The sequence below is a fragment of the Patiria miniata genome, unplaced genomic scaffold (genome assembly GCF_015706575.1).
Source record: "Patiria miniata isolate m_02_andy unplaced genomic scaffold, ASM1570657v1 HiC_scaffold_5, whole genome shotgun sequence".
Taxonomy (NCBI): domain Eukaryota; kingdom Metazoa; phylum Echinodermata; class Asteroidea; order Valvatida; family Asterinidae; genus Patiria; species Patiria miniata.
This window is the reverse complement of record NW_024037072.1, coordinates 34,215,649-34,238,184: the sequence shown is the minus strand read 5'-3', so window position 1 is coordinate 34,238,184 and position 22,536 is coordinate 34,215,649. Positions and strand designations below refer to the sequence as shown.

General features: G+C 40.5%; 3 protein-coding genes across 4 annotated transcripts in view; 2 read left to right on the top strand and 1 right to left on the bottom strand.

Annotated features, from left to right (window-relative positions):
* The window catches only part of LOC119741680 (cyclic nucleotide-gated channel rod photoreceptor subunit alpha-like), a 57,877-nt gene that overhangs the window by 23,616 nt on the left and 11,725 nt on the right, over nt 1-22,536 (bottom strand). Inside the window, exons 4-5 of the mRNA XM_038217524.1 lie at nt 1,510-1,572; nt 227-304 (exon numbers count right to left, since the gene is read on the bottom strand). Coding sequence (XP_038073452.1) covers nt 227-304; nt 1,510-1,572 — 141 coding nt within the window. The remainder of the gene's footprint in view (nt 1-226; nt 305-1,509; nt 1,573-22,536) is intronic.
* LOC119741679 lies at nt 4,871-11,611 on the top strand. The gene is made up of 5 exons (XM_038217522.1): nt 4,871-5,003; nt 7,773-8,011; nt 8,709-9,019; nt 9,286-9,418; nt 10,787-11,611. The coding sequence occupies exons 2-5, from the start codon at nt 7,810-7,812 to the stop codon at nt 10,945-10,947; spliced, it is 807 nt and encodes a 268-aa protein (XP_038073450.1). The 5' UTR covers nt 4,871-5,003; nt 7,773-7,809; the 3' UTR covers nt 10,948-11,611.
* Nucleotides 14,674-22,067, top strand: LOC119741678. Of its 2 annotated transcripts, none has more exons than XM_038217521.1 (5): nt 14,674-14,886; nt 17,134-17,372; nt 19,149-19,459; nt 19,853-19,985; nt 20,850-22,067. In XM_038217521.1, exons 2-5 carry the CDS (start codon nt 17,171-17,173, stop codon nt 21,017-21,019), a joined length of 816 nt encoding a protein of 271 aa, XP_038073449.1. In that variant the 5' UTR covers nt 14,674-14,886; nt 17,134-17,170; the 3' UTR covers nt 21,020-22,067. The 2 variants fall into 2 exon arrangements, with proteins under 2 accessions (XP_038073449.1, XP_038073448.1); XM_038217520.1 differs by having other exon boundaries at nt 14,675-14,795.

Genomic DNA, 22,536 nt, shown 5'->3' with positions numbered 1-22,536 from the left:
ACCAAAAAAAAAAAGAATTTACGGTGACGTACATCGCCACGGAGGACGGGAATAGGTGTTTCAAAATATTATCTCTCTGGAATTGATGCTCGTATATCGGACAGCCCTGCGTCGAAGGTTCGTAATTCCCCTAAATACTGGCATTTATGGTCTCATCGAAATATTTAATTGTCTTGAACTTTGACCCTAATAAATTGGATGAAACCAATTATGTCTTATACCGTACCTCCTCCCGCATCTCTCTGAAGGCTATCCGTAGGATGATCATCCACACGTTGTAGAGAACAGCAAAGGTCACCAGACCCTAATGAGCAAAGACGATACAACGTAATCGAATTACCACACCCAAGGGTCTCATGGTATCCTTGGCCATTTTTCAAACCTCGGTTTCGCTCGTATTATTTGTTGTTCCGCAATTAACCAAGTTGACTGGTATAAAAGCTGGAACCTGAAGCCGAACCATTGACAAGGCCGGGGCTTGGTAAACATCTCCTTCTTGTAATCTATATTTGGGGTTTCGTCTCCGAAAACGGACGGTGATATTCATGACAATAATCTAATCCAAAGCGAAACAACTGTAGGCCTACAGGTAAACATATACTATAATTAAGAAATTTAAAAAAAGGGAAAAACTAAGACGATTTTATTTCATTGTGCACTGATGAAAAATTCAAATTTAAGAAAAGTCATAATTTTTGGTTTAATGCAAAAATTGATGGTCTAATGCACATTCATAGTCTTGGACCCTCAACTTACAAGTTCACGATAAATAAAATAGATCTGAACTGAATCTTATCAAGGGCGGATCGGGGGGCGGGGGCCATTCCTGCCCCCCCCCCCCAAAAAAAAACCCGAACCCAATTTTTTTTAAAGCGATGTCGCAAAAAAGGCAGGCACTGCGTACACCACCATCTTTTCCTCAACCAAAATTGGTCAAAGTGGTCAGAAATTGCCTCAGATCGCACCACAGAGCATCTAGAATCCAAACAAATTTCGGGGCCCTTAAGCGGGCCCCGAACCCCACGCCGTAATTTTTTGGACCCACTTTGTTTGGCCCCCCCCCCAAAAAAAATGTGTTCTGGATCCGCCCTTGAATGTTATAAATGAGACCCATCCCGGCCCTGCGTATAGCCTAAAATTATTTTGCACCCTATACAAGAGACATTTTTAAAAGTTCCCATTAAAGCGATTTAACGAGATGTATAGGCTAATTTCAAATTATAAATTTAATGTTATGGACAGAGACGACGATTGAATTCGACCTACAATAATTCTACTTGGTGGTTATCTCTTGAGAACTCCTCATGAAAGTCTGACGAAGAGGCTGGAGAAATAAATTTGCTACACTGGAACTGCGAATCAAAGTTGGTAATTCTCTTCGAGTAATGAATTATATACTAAGCGGCCAAAATTCAATTGTAGAAGGTCAACATGTACGCAACAAAGAGATTGAACATCACGCCTACGTTTAGTGGTAATCTAGGCCTTGGAGTATGATTATCATCTTACCATCCACACATAGATCTTATCGCCCTCTGGGTCGATGACAAAATCAGCTTCTGCGAATCGAGTCTGAAATCAGGACAAAAATACTGTGTACATCACAAAATTCCAATAAATGTATAAGAACATGTATGGCGTACGTCACACTTGTTTACAAAACTCCATGATGTGTTCACCTGTATAGCCGACTTTCAATATGAAATGTGAATCCGAAAATGGGAAAAAAATCTTTGAAATGCATTTGGGTGGTCGTGACTTTACAGGTATCAATTTTCAGGTGTTAATGGTCTCCAGTACAAAAGATAAATTTTTAACAAGCGACAACATGACATCGTGGTATTAAAAGGCGAGTTTGAAGTCCTACCCGGACTTTGGAAGGAAATGGTAGAGAAAAGGTCAGGCAATTAATCTCCCTTTCATTCCAATCCCAAGCCCTTTAAAGTTGGTTCCTCGTGCTATTTTTCGAGTTTCATCACGAAAAATAGACTGCCTTTCTGAACTGCTATTTGTTCATTTAAATTTGAAGGAGACAACGACCGAAAAATCGGCTTATGTTTTAAATAGTTATTGCATTATTACTTTACAAATTCGAATTATTGGCTGCCAAAAAATAATTCCATACTCGCGGGGTAAGCTGGTTCCCGCCCAACAATCAGTATTGATAATGTACAGACCGGGAGATAGTCTGCTCGCAAAGAGAATCTGTTTGTGCCCCAAAACAAAAACCCCTTTTCAGAGGGTTGGAGAAGCCGGAAGAGGAACAAAAAAAGATTTCTTTTGGTTGGAATAAAACATAGTAACCGCGTAGACTCGAAAGACATTTAGCACATACAACGAACACAAATCTACAGGAAAATCAATATTGTGTTAAGACTGTTGAAAATTATCACAAGTAGGATTATTACGAATCGGAATGGCAGAAGATTGCTTGAGGTTACAAAAGTAATTTTGGAAGGACAAAAATGCTGTAAAATTCACAAATATTGAGGGGTTCCAAACTACACAATTGCTGACAATGATTTAGTGAGTGTTAACTGTTGAGTCGGGCCCAACGTTGCTAGGAATCTAGCCTTGTTATTCAAATTTCAAAATATCCGGCTTGTTCCGTCAAAACATCTTTATTTTTGGAATCTTAATTTTATTTATTATTCTTCCTTAGGATTTTTAATTTTCAAAATAAAAGACTTATTAATCTTGGCATTTTGGCGACTAAAGTTTTATGTTAGTTTAGCTGTGATGCTGTCAACAGAACATTATTCATCATTGAGCTGGTTTTCAGAATCAGATTCACTACTGTACTGATCAATCAATCCAACAGTAAGAAGCATCTTGCTACCATGCTGCCGCAATGCTTCACAGTAAAAGAAAATATTTACATGTTGTTACAACTGATAATGTAGTAACCAACGGATAATGTATCACCAACCGATAATGTCACACAAATTGACCGATACTGTATCACTAACCGATAATGTAACAGAAATTGACCGATACTGTATCACTACCCGATAATGTAACAGAAATTGACCGATAGTGTAGTAAAAATGTACTACACTATCAGTCGATTGTTGTTACATTATCGGTCTTACCCGATAATGTAGCAAATATTGACCGATAGTGTAGTAACATTTACTACACTATCGGTCAAATTCTGTTACATTATCGGTTAGTGATACATTATCGGTCAATTTGTGTGACATTATCGGTTGGTGATACATTATCAGTTGGTTACTACATTATCAGTTGTAACACATGTATTAATACGGATTCAAGCATTGTTGCTTCTCAAAGCTTTTACTGCACTTTAGGCCTGCATGTAAATGCTTTTGCTTTTGCCTATACTTCCTAGCATTGCTAGTTATTATTCAAACGTCGTATGAATAAAAAAATAACGTTTGCTTAACTTACTGATAGGCTTAAGCATTTGCTTATATTACAATCTGTAGCCCATGAATACCAATGAAGCACCAAATGGCTTGAAAGTATTACGAGATGATGCCTATGTGAAAAAGAAATCCAACAAGCGATAAAACAAAAAAAATCACGGGGGGGGGCTAAACCTTGCCAGTTTTGTGACTGTAAATCACGGTGGACGACAGTGGTGATGGAAACATGCGAACTCGTACAACTCGTAAGACATTATGTACGAGATGACACAGTACGATCGTAAATTCGCGTACCGTATCAATTAACTCGTACCTTCATGCAAGCACAGTTGTATCGAGTCACTGAATTTTGTAACTCAGTCGCGTCAAATTTATGCACGAGTTAATGCGAGTCACGCTATAATCAACGTAAAGACACGTAATAGCCTACACGTACACGTGCACAATGGTAGCTACAATCACCAAGTACAAAGTACCAAATTACATCCGTCCCCTGTGCGCGCTGGTCAATTCAAATTTTCTTTGTGCTCTCATTGGACGGATTTCGTTGGCAGTCTCGCCGGTGCGCGCAAAATAACGTTCATTGCTGTAGGAAATGGGCTTCCCACAATCCTTTTGCAAGGAAGGCGAACGAGATCAGTGGCGACTATAGCGGGTTCAGGGAAACATGGGAAATCCAAAAGCTGTATAAAGTAATACCATTTACAAAAAGGGGAGGGGGTTGTTCTCGTTAGTAGTTTGCAGAGGCATCGGTATCCACAAATGTCTTTAAGCTGTCTCTCATTGGACGGGTTTTGTTACATGGCGCGAGTGCGTGCAAAATGTTTACGTTCGGAAAACGGGATTGGGGCATATAACTATACTGCGCGAAGAAAGTGATCCGGATTAGTCTTGGCCACGCCGTTTTATAGTGCGCGATATAGGAACAATGAAATAAATTGGAATCTCGACAGCATTACAAGGCATGCTTGGTGCTTCGAACGATGTAGGTTAAAACTGCAAGTACTGACTGTTTACCTTTTAAGCCTCTGCTGGACTATTAGCACTTGTTTGAGCCTTTTTCGTATAAATGAAAAGTAGTGACTGTTCCATATTTAATCTCGCAAGCCCTGGGACAACACTAAGTATATGCAGTGTGTATAATATACGTCGGTGAAGGAACAAAACCCAATATTAAAGTTATATCTCCCCCACACAAAATTCCATCCTACAAAAATTTGTAAATGCATCAACATAAAAAAAAGCAAAATAGTAACAGGGACTGCTGAAAAGACTTTCAGATCATTTGGGCGGGAAAAAAAATGCATTTTGTGGATTCCATTAAATTGTACTGCTGGTTGGATCCCTTTAATAATAGACAAAAGTCACCTTGTGATCCAGAAGTACGGAAGGCGAGGTCGATTTGTTGAAAATGCAAATTTCAATGGAAAAAATTCAATACAATGATAGATTGACCCCGCGGTTCCGGATCAAGAATTTTGCTTGTACTTGTGCATAGTGCTGTACAGACATAACAGAAAAGTGGGTGTTTTTCTTCGTCCCGCTGTATCACACAGTATACTACCTCCGTTTCTCTTGCACCACATTTCTGCGTCCTGTTTGAAGAACATAGTAGTGAGTAGATATTTAATATCTGTTTAGTCACAAAATGGTGATATGGGGCCTAACCACCTATTTGTTCTTTCGAGCTGCATAGTGGCATACGCATCCTGTACCCACCATTTCTAATGGTCCCCATCAGTGTGTAGAGTTCCATATAATACCAGATTCTTGGGATGTTCGAACGGGAACACCCCCCCCCCCCCCGTTCAGAACAGACTTAACAGGTTTGCTTGTCCGTTAACGTTCATATAGCCAATATCGCCACCGTCAAATTATTTTGCGGCGAGTTGATTACAACCTTTTTATTTTCATGATTCATGGGTCTTGGTAACTAAATGTATTTTGTGACACTGATATACCGCTACCGCGGCGCACTGTAATCGTTTTGGTTGGTTCTTCAAATATTCCTTTACAATAATTTTTACGTACACGACGTACATTTCGGCCTCTAATATCCATTCTTTTTTAACTCGAAGGTAATACACAACTTTTTGGGGGTCGTAATATTATGAAATGCAGTGAATCGGGGCCAATAATTTATAGCACATAACATCGTTCCGCATGTTATAGAAAAGCAACATAGAACGCTGTTTGTTTTTAATTTTCAAATTGCAGCTCACTGAATTTTGTCCCACATGAAATCCATGTCACAGGCCGGCCGGTGTGTTCTTGCGTGTACCGAGCATACACACAAGGTCAATATAAAAGTAGCTTTGCGCCCATGCATATCATTTTGAGAATGAAAAAAAGCCGTTTTCACAGCGATGGTTCAGTACGAACCAGATCATTATGATATACAAATTGAAAATGACAGCACGCCGGGCACAGCGATTTCGAAGCATGCTTGATATACTATGTTTTTTTTTTTACTTATCAACTTGTTACTTATTATAGGCAGTTGCGTTTTTCAATGCTTTCACATATTGTACATTTAATACCTAGCAATTAATCGTTGTGCTTTCCAAATTAAAATACCATTAAATTAGTTTAATTGCCTTTTTCAGCTGAGTTGACTCTGACTCACTAAGGAACTAGACTTGTCATTAAGGAACTGAACTTGCTTATGTCTCTTGCCTTGGTCCAAAAGGTTGAAAAAGTATTACCCAGAACGCCAATGAATTAGCGGTTACACACCAATGTTCCGACACACACATGTTCCAATCCCTAACTTTAACCCTAACCCTAACCCTAAATGGGAGTAGCACAATTTTATGTGCGGCCTATCGGAACATAGGGGTGTCGGAACATAGAGCAATCACCGAATTGGCTACATCCGGCCCGTTTTGTGTAGGCCACACGATGAAGACTTCTAGTGAGTATAGCCATTCTAAATCAACTGAAACTAAGTTACTGCACTTTGGGACCAGCTTTAATACTAAGCTTGACCTTGTTGTGCTTATCTGAAAATTATGCGGGCTACTAATACAGTCAGTGGTATAAATTATCTATTAAAAATATGGTGGACTTATTTGTCAAGTGAAACTGTAAATTAAAGCTTTGTTATCGAAAGAACAATATGGCGATTTTTTTTTTTAAAGGGAAGATACAACATTTGCAAACATCAAAAAACGAAATGATCAAGTATCACAAAATATCTTACTGGATTGTTCGGGAATGACAGTCTAAAGCATCCTGTAAAGTTGTGGCTCCTGGTGTGCTGACATTTTCAAAAAAAGCTGTATTCTTCCAACGCTGGTCGGCCGATTACCGTTGGAGAAAACTGGCTTTTTTCAAAAAGTGCTCCTAATTTTTCATATTTAGTTCGTCTGCATTTTCTTTGCAATTGATTACACACCTGTGAAGACTACAAGCCTGCTAGACTGATTTTCTGATCTTACAAATCCCCAAAGTCTGTAAATTGGTCCGTTTCATCTTAAGTGGGATCAGGGAACAAGACTACAAGAACATGATTGGGTTTCTTGGTTTATACAGCATCTACAAACCCAAAACGTGAAACAAGTTAGTGTAACAATATTTGCTATAACATACTAATCCTCCAAATCCATTTATTTCTGAAAATTGCAGCAAAAGCAAATGTTGTACATTCCCTTTAAAATATCTCGTTCTGTTCTCAGAACTTTGCAAATTTTTGAGGTCGTGTGCCGCTAATTAATTGAAATTAGCTTTCATATAATGTTATGGTACATTATGTAAAAGATAATGAATTTAAATTAGAAGTGGGCCTATATACCGTATATTGAAGCTATGAGTATAGGTAAGCGAATTATACAATTTGTTTTTAAATATTTACTTTCGATCTATGTTTTTGATCTTCGATCATCGGATGCATGCAGTGGAGTAACTGGGGGTTCAGTTCGCAGGGGGCAATGAGTTAAAAGCTCATTTTTGCCGGGGGGGGGGGGGTGTGCTCACAGGGGGTACGGTTGGGGCAGTCCACGGTCCCCACCTAGTCCCCCTAAGGGCCCTAGGGTATATGCTAAAATATAGGCCGGAATATGTCCTAATGGGTGATTCGACCATAAGGGTGAATCTAAAATGTTCAATTTTGTTTGGAGAAAAAAAATATTGACTTGAATATATAGGCCTGGGAAATATCTTAAATTGAAGAGTAAGCATTTAACAAAGTCTGTGAGTTTAACAAAGTCTAAAGGGATTTGTTTTTACCATTTTGTTTCTACGAGTTCAAGAATTTGACACGGTGGCATAAAGTTATCAGTGCTATAGGTGCATGGTGTTATATTGTTGCTATTAGCAACAATATAACAATTAAAAGTCAGACCATGACACGTCTTGTGAAATGTTTTCACTTTCTCAATACAGTTACCGTCTTCTAATCTGAAGTTCCGGGAGTCTAAACATGGATAGAGTGGTAAAGACCAAGCTTGCCTTCGTTGTTTCGCTCCACGTGAAACATTCCAAGGAAGGGGTGCGGTCAACTACGAACAGGTTGGCTATGGAACACTTCGACAAGCTGAACTGCTCACCGGACGACCATGTCCTGTACGTCGGCTATGGCGACGAGGCGGTGATTTTGGCCACCAGAGTTAACTCGGTTGTAGGTAATGATACAGGGGCGAATCCAGATTTGACTCAAGGGGGTGGGGTGGGTTAGATGTCACGGGGGAGGTGAGAAGACATGTGCTACTTTTTTTTTCTGCAAGATTGACCTATATTTTGCGGCCCAGGGGGGTGGTGGTTATCAACCCCCCTCCCTCCCTTGATCCGCCATTGATAACGCAGCACCGTACGTCAGTCTGTCCACCGTAACCGAGTACGATGCCAAATTAAGACCAAGTTCATTATTCCAAGTTCAAAACATGAAACAGATTAAACACATTCAATAGAAGAGATTTCCCACGGAATTTTGACTTGTGTTGATTGTGTTATCACAAAAATCCATCCTTTGTTTTCCTTAAGTAGTGCGAACGTACTGGTCGTCTGTGTTGACTTATTGTGACGTTTCCCGAGGCTTCGTATCGGGAGGTATAGTCATATCAGCCAACACATCAGGACCAGTAATTGCAAACTTTCACCCTCCAATCAAATTGTACTTCTATACTTGCGAATGGGAGAACGAACAATTTATTTCGCAACGTGTGTTCTATTGAGGCTGTTACAACCAAGCTGACTTTCATCTAAATTATCCCCGTGCCTAAACATATTTTTAGGAGGGGCTAAATAAAGTGCATGTATATCCACACATACATTTCACCAAACGACACTTTTTCTTTTTATTGTCTTTTGATTTCTCTATAGTTATTGATGTGGACCCTGCTCTCCTCGAGATCGGGAAAAGCGACCGCCCAGCTGACAACGTGGAATACCTGCAGGATGACCTAGGGGAAGGGAGCCCCCACTTGGCCAATTGGGGAGAGTCTTTCAGCCAAGTGGTCAGCATCGGCCGCGTCATGTTCTACCCGAATGTCCCTCTCGTCCTGAGAAACATGGTGGGATGTCTAAAACCCGGCGGGCAGTTGCTGTGCGTCATTCCCAATAACGACTTCAACTTCTTTGGCGGGGCAGCCAAAGTTATCGAGGATCATCCGGAATGGGGACAGAGGGTTAAGGTATTATGGTTTAAACTCTCATCTTCACTCGATATATCTGGTTGAATTTTAAACAAAATAACATTAAAATAAACCGAATATTTTATTGGGGATTGCTATTGCCCCCTCCCCTCACGAATCCGCCAGTTTCGCCAATTGGAAATTGTCCAGGTCTCAAAAACAGATGGAACAAATCTTGCTAGTTCGAAACAATTTCTGTTCATGAATTTGAGAGTGATTATTTGATACCATTTTAGATGTGTGCACCTGTTCATTGTACTTGTTAGAAGTCGAATTTGACCCTGTGGAACCACACCGAAGAACAAGCAGAGGAGTTCTTCCAAGGCATCTGTGACTGGTCTGAACTGTCCTGCAAAAGTCAGCGGGTTTATCACGGACTGCCAGAGCAAAAGGCCAAACGTAAGTGTGTATTTGCTCCACTTGATCACACATTTCAATCGTTACGACAAAAAGCAAACACGCTGGCAATGGATATGCAGTGTAAAACAGAAGCTGAACACATAATGTTTATGAAGGGGATCTGCTGCATCTCTCATTGATTTTGTACACGGTTTTGCAATTGAGGATATGGCTTCACATACGTGCCCTAAATCCGAAGAGGCGTTTGTGAAGTGCGAGTGCACAATAAGCTCTGATGAGAAATGCGACGCCGATGACACGTACATGTGGAACGCAGTACTTTGGGTCAGTTTTCGGGGACAGACCGAACACAAAGTGACATGTAGAAGCCAGAGCTTAAAAACAATCACCACAATTCAATCACATCTAATTTGGTAAAGCTGTGACGTCAGTGTCAAAAGGTAAATTGTGCACAAGTTATGGATTAATGACTTCTAACTAGCGCACCTTCAACATAGTTTTATTCATTTAGGGACTTTTATTGTTTTATTTCTCTATAGGTTTACGTATTTTTAATTTATTAACATTGTTTTAGTGTGTCATATTTAATCAGTTGGAGAGCCCCTCGACAGAAACCATGTTTCTTTTGGGGGTGATCCAGCGGGAGCTGGGTAAATATTATAATGTGTATGTTTTGTCTAAAATGTTCTTGTGTATTTCTGAGCATTTAATGTTATTGTTTGTAATTGTTGTAACAAATGTATCCCGAAAAATGAAATAAATGTAAATGAAAATGTAAATGTAAACAGAATGGTAGATAGCTCAGCCGTGGTAGAGCGCTGGAACGGTAATCCGGAAGTCGAGGGTTGCAACCTCGCCCTAGTCAATTTCTTTGCTCAGCTTTATGGGTCCATGAAATGAATATTTCTAAGGAACATAATTTTTCGTACAATTTTCTACCCCTTTTGAATGTATGAAACTATTTGACATCTGTTTCAAGTTAATTCCTTTGAACAAAGTGTACTTCTTTAAACATTTCAAATTGTCAATGCTTTTCTGGACAACTGAGGGCGCTGTTGCTGTGATGTCATATCAGGAATAAGACACCGTTCAGTTTTCTGTTCAAATTCTGAACCCAATTTCCTCATTAAAAACGTTTGTGAAAACATGTTTTAAATTGGCTTACTGCCATGTACTGGGAAAGAAAATGCAGGAAAGCAAAACATCCAACTTTCTGGCAACTTTCTGTGCTGAAATAACTGTAACAATGAGGTTTCTGCCTGAAATGACATTACACTTTTGCTAATGAATAACAATTTGCATTATCATCTTCTTGATGTTTTTGTTGTTATTATACAACATTAAAAAAAAAAAAGTTTACTCGGTCAGTGTTTATTCATTGGAGTACCTGTCTCCTCTCTTCTATAGTGATTTTACTTGATACTCTGGATCAAGTGGGTTCATCTCACCAGGAGGAATGCCTTAAAGCCCTTTGGCAGTGGGCCCTCAATGAGTATGGATGCACCGAGGATGGCTGCCTCAAAAAGCCCTCCGAGTATATGGTGATCTACGGAGTCAAGAGAACCTGAGAGATTCGCTTTGACTTCGATACCTCCATGTGCCATGAGGGGCACAAGTTTACTTTGTATTGGTGACAAGGCTGTCTTTCTCCTCCGGTTGGTTTTGGTGAAGGCGGATTTTTAAAAGATATTTTAGAGACTTTTTAATCTATATGTCTATTCGTGTATATATTTAAGGTTGGGATTAGAAGCGATTCACAATGCAATGCTCAATTAATGTCAGATGATACCGTGTCACGAAGAGGCCATTTATTGGGTGATTTGGTCACCGAGTTCAAATCGTTCGAATTAATCTTCTTTCTTCAATTCTCTCTTTTTTCCCCTTGACAATAATTCTCCGCAAATTTTCTTCCAAACTTGAAACTTTGAACAAATACCAACCCTGATCTCAAGGTGTCGATATTACTTTCACGTCACGATGACGTCATCAGGCTTTTATTCATTTTTAACTCATGTACAAAAGTTCGTACTTTGAGTACGTGAAGCCGCTTGACCTGTTTGTATTGAAAATACAAACACTCAGGCACGCAATTTCGATTTCAGACACGCAAATTCTTACGACAACATTTCCATTTTGAATTGCCTCTAATTTTGAATTGCCTCTAATTAGTTTAAACACTGTATACTCAGTGTGTTACCTCCCGAGTGAAAGTTGGAGAAAAAAAACGTCGGTGAAGGGTAAAACCCTAATTTGATTTATATCACCCCGACGCAAAATTCCATCTTATAATAGTTTATGCGGTACCCGCTGCTATGTACATCAGATTCGAACCAGCTAACCGATCCCGTTAGCTCGGTGGTCGAGTGGTAAGACATCTGCACTAGAAAGCAGGAGATCGTGGGTTCGAGTCCCACCCGCGTGAATTTTTCCAACTTTCACTCGGGAGGTAACACACTGAGTATACAGTGTTTAAACGTCGGTGAAGGGCAAAAACCTAATTTGATTTATATCACCCCGACGCAAAATTCCATCTTATAATAGTTTATGCGGTACCCGCTGCTATGTACATCAGATTCGAACCAGCCAACCGATCCCGCTAGCTCGGTGGTCGAGTGGTAAGACATCTGCACTAGAAAGCAGGAGGTCGTGGGTTCGAGTCCCACCCGAGTGATTTTTTCCAACTTTCACTCGGGAGGTAACACACTGAGTATACAGTGTTTAAACGTCGGTGAAGGGCAAAAACCTAATTTAATTGACGTCATATTAAAAGTGCATATTTTGAAGGCACATATATATCTACAGAACAACAGGTTTGATTAGGTTGAAAGTTGAACCTTGGTATGTACCAAAACCGGGATGTGTTATAGATAACAATTTAAGTGACGTCACGATGACGTCATCATGTGACATGTGACAACATATTAAAAATGACTATTTTGAAGACCAATATCTAGAGAAATGTATTTGTCCTGATCACTCTACCGCACATGTTGTACTATCAGTCTTACATGACATAAACATACAATAACAAGTTACCAAAACAGCCGTATGTTTGTACACAAACATAAGTAAATCTAGTTTTCACATTACATTTGTCTTTGATACAAAAACCGTTTTTTTCCAGTTGGTGGAATTCTTTTTTTTAACTTTTTAGATTTTGTGCGTGTAAGAAAACAAGTGTTTGTTTAAATTCTGTTGTTGAATTTTTTCTATGGTAATTCATATTTTTTATTAATAATTGTATTCTTTATTTTTTTTAAAAAGATTCACCGTTTACCCAAACATCTTTTTTAAAAGGCTTTCATCAAAAAGTTTGCGAAAGATGTGATCCCGCACCGAGACAAAAAAAAAACAAATGCAAAATTTCATAGTTCATTTTCAAGCTAAAGATATGGTGATTGGTGTTAATATAGTTATGTAGTTATCAATTATTAAATTCCATAAAAAAAGGCCAAAAATGTGGGATCATGAATAATAAATTTTTTTAGCAGGCTTGACAGAATTTGACACCATTTCGAGCGCAGAGCCCTGCAAATTTGGTAGTCACCGCGCGCCGAGTTTGTCGGGACGTTCCTTCTCTGTAGAATCCGTGATCAACGTATTAAAGGTATAGTCCATCATTAAATTTTGCAGCCATCCGAAAACTAACTGGCGTAATTATTGTTGAAAAACATACTTGGTTGAAACATAGTAAGGGGACTAAACTCCCTGTGAAATTATTCTTTCTGGCAAGCTGTCATTTTGAAGTAACCAACGAAAGAAGGCCTTTCCAACGGTGCGTCTTTAGATGCACCGTAGGAAAATTGACATTAGTAGTTCGTTTTGTTATTCGGCGAAGCGCGCGCAAGCATTGGCACGATGCACACACGCGCGCGGTTGCTATAATTCGTCGGATCAGTGCGCGACATCGCGTATAGCTGCAATCGGCTCAGTGAGAACGCGTCTTGGACGCTGAATTCAAGCAATTCAAAACATGATTCAGCAACTTTTGATTTGAAATTGAGATCCTAGAATGCTGTTTTTCTCGGAATATACAGCTGAAGCTGAGCTGAAACTTAATCAGGTTACTTGTTAAGCACCCTTCTTTAGATTTTGAGCACGTTTGTTGCTTCAAACGAACAAAATGCACAAATTACAAATGATGCGACTATACCTTTAAGACACGTAATACACGCGCATAATGATAGCTACAATGCGCGCTGGTCACCTCTAAGTTTCATGGCTCTCATTGGATGGATTTTGTTCGCAGACTCAAAATATCGTGTACGTTCGGATAACGGGGTTGGGGCATGTGCGGGTTAGTGATCCAGATTAGCGATGACCACGCCGTATAGTGCGTCATGGGAACGATGAAGAAAACTGGACCCTCGACAGCATTACAAGGCCTGCTTAGCGCTTCGCACGATGTAGGTAAAAACTGCAAGTATTAACTGTTTACCTTTTAAGCCCCTGCTAGATAGACTATTAGCACTTGTTTTATTTCGTATGAATAAAAAGTAGTGACTACTCCAGAGTTAATAAGTCAAACCCTCTGACAATACTGAGTATTTGCAGTGTGTATAATATACAGGGTGGTTCATAACAATGCCCTTTCAAATAAAGCTCTGATAGCTGAGCTCAGTCAAGCGAAGGGAATGTATACCTCCGTGGACAAACAGGTTTCGCACATGAATGTTCAAATTAGCATAGCTCAACGACAAAATGTGCAAATGCAACGATTTTTTCGTCACATTTTCTTAAAGGCCAGTTCTTTAATAGCTACTAATCGACAGTTAAAAATAATTTTCAAAAATAGGTGAAAATTGCAGTCAAATGTGGGTGTCCTTTTTTTTTGAGCCACCCTGCACGTCGGTGAAGGCACAAAACCCAATACGAAATAAGTTACATCTCCCCGACGCAAAATTCCTTCCTACAAAAATGTGTAGTCCAACGTGCAGTTCTAATATTCGTCGTGGTTTTCCCTAAACTGCTTCTGCCTAAGGTAGTCGACACCTCTGTTTTGCTCATGAATATTGAAATGCATCAGCATGAAAAAACGTTAGAATAGTAATACGGACTGCTGAAAAGACGTTTGGATCATTTGGACGGGAAAAAAATGCATTTCGTGGATTCCGTTAAAATTGCACTGCTTGTTGGATCCCTTTAATAATAGACAAAAGTCACCTTGTGATCCAGAAGCACGAAAGGCAAGGTCGATTTGTTGAAAATGCAAATTTCAATGAACAACATTCAATACAATGATGGATTGGCAACGCGGTTCCGGATCAAGAATTTTGCTCTGACCTTGTGGATGGAAAGCGCAGTGCGAAATACCAGCGCAGTCCGAAGTATCAGATCAGATATAGGCCTAAGCGCAGTCCCAAATATCTGCTTCAGCTTTGACTTGTGCATAGTGCTGTACAGACATCACAGAAAGGTGGGTGTTTTTCTTCGTCCCGCTGTATACACACAGTATTCTACCCCCGTTTCTCTTGCACATTTCTGCGTCCTGTTTGAAGAACGTGGTCGTGAGTAGTAGCTATTTAATATCTGTTTAGTAAAAAATGGTGATATAGGGCCTACCCGCCTATTTGATCTTACGAGCTGGATAGTGACACACGTATCCCGTACCCTCAATTTCTAATGGTTCCCCTCAGTGTGTATGAGTTCCCCACTGAGGAATTAGACTTGTCACTAAGGAACTGGACTTGCTTATCGCCTTGGTCCAGAAGTTTGAAAAAGGATTACCTAGAACGCCAATGAATTGGCGGTTACACACCTATGTTCCAATCCCTAACCCTAACCCTAAATGGGAGTAACCCACTTTTATGTGCGGGTTGTCGGAACATAGACTAGGGGTGTCGGAACATAGGGGTGCAGACCAGTAAATCGGTACGAAATTGTCTACGCCGGCCGAATCATGATTTGCATGCCCTGAAATTCGTCAGTATAGAGCACTTTGAAGGCTGTAAACTTGATGATTTGTAAAAAAAAAAATAAAAAAAATTGGCAGCCATGCAGAGGACTGAGAGCTCGTATTTGTGTGAAATGTGGATGATGATTAGGCCCTTAAATGGCTTTATTTGTAATGGAGCGTAGGCGTCCATTTTCAAAATGGCGATGGGCTTCAAGACTGCCCTTAGAGTTGATTATCTTTAGATGGAATTTTCTCCCAAAAGTCATTGGTTAACCGTCAGAAAATTTAACAGAAAATGAAAGATTATATAAGCTTTAATTTGATGAACGTCTTGAACACCTCAGAGAGTTTTGAGTATTTTTTCCTGAATTTCTGAAGTGGGGGCATTTGTCATTGGGGTCTATGAAAATTTATTTACTGGTCTGCAACCATAGAGCAGTCAGCGAATTGGTTTCATCCGGCCCTCTTTAGTAGGCGCGCCATAGCATGCATGAAGAATTCTAGTGAGTATAGCCTGAATCAACTGAAACTAGTTTACTGCACTTTGGGAGCAGCGAGCAGCTTTAATACTAGCCTTGGCCTTGTTGTGCTTATCTGAAAATATGCGGGCTACTTATACAGTCAGTGGTATAAATTTGCTATTAAAAATATGGGAGGCTTTTATATGACTGTGTCAAGTAAAGTGTAAATTAATGCTGTTCTTTTCGAATGAACGATATGGCGAAATTTGTCTTTCGTTCTGTTCTCAGAACTTTGCAAATTTTGGAAGTCGTGTGCCGCTAGTTAATTGAAATTAGCCTGCATACAATTTTATGGTACATTATTTAAAAGATAATGAATTTAAATTAGAAGTAGGCCTATGTGCCTTATATTAAAGCTGTGAATATTACTAAGCAAATTATACAATTTGTTTTTAAATATTTACTTTCGATCTATGTTTTTGATCTTCGATAATGGGAGGCATGCAGTAGAGGAACTGGGGTTCAGTTCGCAGGGGGCACCCATCCTCTCATTTTCTGGTCGGCGCAGCCAAGCTCATGTTTGTTTGCGGGGGAGGGGGGTGCGCATAGGGGGTGAGGTAGGGTCGGGGCAAAGTCCACGGCCTCCATCCCGTTCCCCTATTGGGCCCTAAGGTATATGCTAAATTGTTACACTTCTGTCTTGAATACTGTATTTTCATTGGCCTAGAACGGGATGCTACGTACGTGATATCCCTCAGGCTTTGTACATACGCTACGTACGGTGTAAAACGCTTGTGTCGCTGGCACCCACGCTCTTTTCACCTTGGTTTCACTAAGATGGAAGCAGCGAACTAGCAGACGATCAGCTGTTTCGAGCATGTGACATGCATGTGAGTTGACGTTCGATTGTCATGATTATTGTGTTTACTGTTTGTTTTCGTGATTTTTACATCAAAATCCAAAGAATCCAAGATAGAGGTATAACAAAACAATTGTTGGTTGCTGTGATGTAAGATATGACGTTTCGGGACGCATAGCACCCAAGGCGAAGCGCACCTCGGGTGTTCAAGACGTCACATCCCACATCACAGCAGTCAACAATTGCTAAATATAGGCCGAAATATGTCTATAATGGGCGATTCGACCTTAAGGGTGAATCTGAAATGTTAAATTTTGTTTGGTGAAAAATATTGACTTGAAAAGGCTTGGGAAATATCTTAAATTGAAGACTAAGCATTTAACTATATTGTCTGTGAGTTTGATTGGGATTTTTTGTTTACCGTTTTGTTTCTACGAGCTCAAGAATTTGACACGGTGAAATCAGACCATGCCGGGCAGTTCAAGACTGTAATTAGAAAAGACACGTCTTGTGAAATGTTTTCACTTTCTCAATACAGTTACCGTCTTCTAATCTGAAGTTTCGGGAAACTGAACATGGATAGAGTGACAAAGACCAAGCTTGCCTTCGTTGTTTCACTCCACGTGAAACATTCCAAGGAAGGGGTGCGGTCAATTACGCACAGGTTGGCTATGGAACACTTCGACAAGCTGAACTGCTCACCGGACGACCATGTCCTGTACGTCGGCTATGGTGACGAGGCGGTGATTTTGGCCACCAGAGCCAACTCGGTTGTAGGTAATGATACAGGGGCGGATCCAGGTCTGGCTTTGAGGGTGGGGCCGGGGTGGATTAGATGTCACGGGGAGGTGGGCGGGCCGTCATTGGGTTATGGGGAAGTTTGATATTGTAAGGCAAATGATGAACGAGTTATGGGGACTTTTTGCTGTCCCCACACACATTCTGGAATATGTATCCTTGTGGATACATTTCTTTGTTCTCGTGCACTAACATTTTAGAATCTGAAATTTGGTTCAAAATGCTCCTTTTTTAACCAGAATTAATTTTATGGGCTGAAATTCGGACTTAATATCCCTAACATAATTTGAGACGAATTAACACACCTTGGAAATTCCTAGAATTTGAGTAAAATCCATATAGCTATTTCGTGATAACCTTGTGGGCATTCACCTATAGAAATTGCCATGTGGTGACGAATACAATATTGTGTTCCCTATTGTACCCATGTCTCCACAGGGCATCGTGTATCAGATCAGCGTCTTCGGGCCCAAAAAAGACAATAGGACAACTCGTGTGTAGTCCACACAACTAAGGAACAAGTACATGTGTCAGCAGGCAGGGGCTACTTTTTTTTCTGCACATTTGACCAATATTTTGCGGCCCAAGGGCGTCACGTGGTTCGCCATTGATAACGCAGCACCGCAAGTCAGTCTGTCAAATGCGAGTCCCATGCCAAATCTGGACCAAGTTCATTCTTCCAAGTTCAAAATATGAAACAGATTAAACGCATTTAATGGAAGATGTTTCCCACGGAATTTTGACTTTTGAAAACAAAGAGAAATACTATTCACATGAGTCATGTGTTATCACACATATCCATCTTTTCTTTTCCTTAAGTACAAACTTACCGGTCCTTGGTGTTGACTCATTCATGTCTGGATATCAGCTAAATCAAGTTTTACTGGTATTCTTGCGAAGGCAAGAACGAACAGTTCATTTCGACATGTTTGATCTATCGAGGCCGTTACAACCAACCTGACGTTATTAGCTGTTTCGGCAACTTGCATAAACAGCCTTTGTTTTCGTTAAACTCCCTCCCCCTTCTTTTTCAGCCATACCCAATAACATTTGTACACGTTTTCATGGTGCAAGGCACTTTGGGTACTAAAATCAAACCGATTACCTCTATACTTTGCACACACTTTGATAGACCAGCACCTCCCGCTGTGTGCCGAGCATTGACGTCACCATGACGTCATCACCAGACACGTGACGTCACAATAAAGGTGCATTGTTTTAAGGCCTATATCTCCAGAACTACAGGTCCGATTGGGGTAAAACTTGGTATATACCTGAACGGGGATGTGAATATAGATGTAAATTGTAGTGACGTCATGATGAAGTTACCGCATGACAGGTGACGTCACATTAAATGTGACGTCACCTACATCTGCAGAACTTTAGGTCCGATTTGGTTATAAGTTGGTATGTACTAGACTGGGATGTGCTACGGATGAATATGTAAGTGACGTATTGATGACGTCATTAAACGTCATGTGACGCCACACTGAATGTGCATTTTTCTTTGGCCTATATCTGCAGGTCCGATTTGGTTGTAACTTGGTATGTACCTAAGCCGGGATGTGCTTTAGATGAAAATGGGTGTGACGTCATAATGACGTAACCCAAGCATAAACCCTGAACATACATCTTGAACCTGTGCCTGAACATAATACGTTTTGGAGGGGGGGGGGGGGGGTTAAAATAGTGCATGTATATCCACACATACATTTCACCAATCACATTTTTTATTGTCCTCTGATTTCTCTATAGTTATTGATTTGGACCCTACTCTCCTCGAGATCGGGAAAAGCGACCGCCCAGCTGACAACGTGGAATACCTGCAGGATGACCTAGGGGAAGGGAGCCCCCACTTGGCCAATTGGGGAGAGTCTTTCAGCCAAGTGGTCAGCATCGTCCGCGTCATGTTCTACCCGAATGTCCCTCTCGTCCTGAGAAACATGGTGGGATGTCTAAAACCCGGCGGGCAGTTGCTGTGCGTCATTCCCAACAACGACTTCAACTTCTTTGGAGGGGCAGCTAAAGTTATCGAGGATCATCCGGAATGGGGGCAGCGAGTTAAGGTATGGTTTCGTTGACCTCAAGAATTTGTTCCACACTAGAGGGCGCTGTCCCACCCTTTTCTATTCAATTTTGTATGTTAATATTCAAATACTTTATGGAGGGAAAGGCGATGGGAAGTTGCAGCATCATGTTAAACTCTCATCTTCACTCGTATTATGGTTTAATAAAAATATTTAAAAAAAAACATAAAAAAGAGCCGGCATTTTTTTTTATTGGGGGTTGCTATTACTCCCCCCCCCGTGAATCCGCCAGTTACGCCAATTGTCAAGGTCTCAAAACAGATGGAATAAATCTTGCTAGTTTGAAACGATTTTTGCATATGAATTTGAGAGAGATTGTTTGATACCATTTGAGATATGTGCACCACTTCATTGTACGTTTTTGTATATAAGAAGTCGAATGTGACCCTGTGGAACCACACCGAGGAACAAGCAGAGGAGTTCTTCCAAGGCATCTGTGATTGGTCTGAACTGTCCTGCAAAACTCAGCGGATTGATTTCGGTCTGGCAGAGAAAAAGGCCAAACGTAAGTGTGTTATTGCCTCATTTGATCACACATTTTAATCGTTTAGACAAAAAGCAAACACACTGGTAAGGGATATGTAGTGTTAAGTCTTTCACGAAAAAAGAGAGAAAAAGACATTGACGCCAAAGACACACAGACAGAGGCTTAATGTTTGTGATTGTACTTAGACTGTTTGCTACACCTCTCATTGATTTTGTACATGTTTTTTTTCAATCGTGGTCTGTCCTCACTTTGATACTTGTGGATGGGTGTCCTAATCCGAAGAGGCGTTTCTCGGGTCCTCGATTTACACCACAAACATATTCACTGCAGCACTGTGGCCAAACCGGTGCGCGCGCATTACACAACCAATAGGAGATGCCCTAGACGTTGCTACCGAAAAGTCCGTGTATGGGCGATATTGGTTGGTCGTGACAGCGCCATCTCGCGGCGATGGGTTATCGCGGCGGTGGGTTATCGCGGCGGAGGACCCAAACCTTTGCTGGGATATCGCGTGTAGTGGCCTTGCTTAAAATGTTCATAACATTTTTTTTTCACGATACCACGATCGCTAAAATGTTGTGTGAATACAAAAGCCAAAACAAAAGCAATCGCCACAATTCAATCACACTAATTTGGTAAAGCTGTGACGTCAGTGTCAGTAGGTAAATGTGCACAAGATACGGGTTTATATAGCTTCTAACTAGCGCACCTTGAACAAAGACATTTTAGTAGAACGCTGGAACGGTAATCAGGGGTTCGAGGGTTGAAGCCCCCTCAAGTAAATGTCTTGATTATTTTCGTTCTTATATAGAACCTGCTACAAAAAGACAAGGTGGTTTGGTAAATGTTCATTCATATGAGCATCGGTATCCTCTCTTTCAGTGGTATTACTTGATGCTCTGGATGAAGTAAACCAAGTTGGTTCATCTCACCAGGAGGAGTGCCTGAAGACCCTGTGGCAGTGGGCCCTTAATGAGTATGGATGCACCGAGGATGGCTGTCTCAAAAAGCCCTCCGAGTTTATGGTGATCTACGGAGTCAAGAGAACCTGAAAGATTAGCTTTGACTTCGATACCTCCATGTGCCATGAGGGGCACAAGTTAACTTTGTTTTGGTGACAAGGCTGTCTTTCTCCTCCGTTAGTTTTGGTGAAGGCGGATTTTTAAAGAATATGTATTTCAAAAACGTTTAAATCATTATGTATACTCGTGTGTATATTACATGGTTGGTTGTATATATTACATGGAAAGAGCGAATCACAATGCAATGCTCAATCGAATGCAAGAGGGTACCAAGTCGCGGAGAGGTCATTTATTGGGTGATTTGGTACCACCCGGTCACCTATTAAAATTGTTCGAATTAATCTTTCTCCCCTTCTTCCTTTTTTCCCCTGCAATAACTCCCCGCGGCTTTTCTTCCAAACTTGAAACTTTGAACAAATACCAACCCTGATCCCAAGGTGTGCATATAACTGTGACGTCACGATGACGTCATCGGGTATCAAATTACACCCGATTTCTGTTAAAAAACTGACAAGTTTCATTCATTTATAACTCATGAACAAAATAAACAACCGTGTTCGCACTTTGGGTACGCGAAGTTGCTTGACCTATACACCTCTTGGGTTTCCGGAAGGTCAAGGTTAAGTGAATTGAAATTACAAACATAAGCCTCAAAATCAAAACAACCCAATTTCTTTGAATTGGATCATTGGCTGAAGATGAAACCTGGTATAAAGATGAACCCACTGTCCAAATATGTAAAACTAAATGTGACGTCAACACGAATATTAAATTACTAGCGATTAAATTACGAGGGTCAACATTTGGATGATTAGTTTGCACTATAACTTTTGAACTGAGTGGCGTTCCACTTTTTATATAATTTTTTTATTTCAATACGATTTGTCAAACTTTACCAAATCGACCATAACATTATTTGGACAACCGCTTATTAACTTTTCATTAATCAAGTTAAAGTATTTCATACTAATTTGGTAGTTTGTTTTTTGATGTTTGCAAATATTGTATACCATTAATAATGTTTTCCAGTCCGAATTCGCCAGGTTGGCATTAAAAAGTTTTTTGTGCATTAATTTTATAGCGAATTTGTTCATATACAGTTTCTCCCGCGGTTCATTTTTGGAATCAGATTGAGAGGGATGTAACTTTCAGAAAATAGAAAGGGAGGAGGAGGTTAGATATAAATAGTGGGGGTTGAATGAAGGCGTGGCCAAGGCACGTTCTGCTTGGGGGTCCGGGCACGCTCAGGGAAAAGTCAGAAAATGTACGATGCTTTCTCCAGCATGTTAAGGTTAATTGAGAATATATGTAGGAACTTTAGCATTCCATTTATTCTTTGGCCCAATTTACTAGTATCATAACATTACTCAGCGGCTGAACGATGGGGGGGGGGGGGGGGGGGGGCAGTGCTGCCCCGTAACACCCCCCCCCCCCAGCACAACACCTCCCACCTCGATCCGTTACTGTCAGGCACTCGTATTCGTTTTCGGCAACATTTCAATTTAGAATTTCCTCATATTTCGCCTGACTGCTTGGAATAACGATTT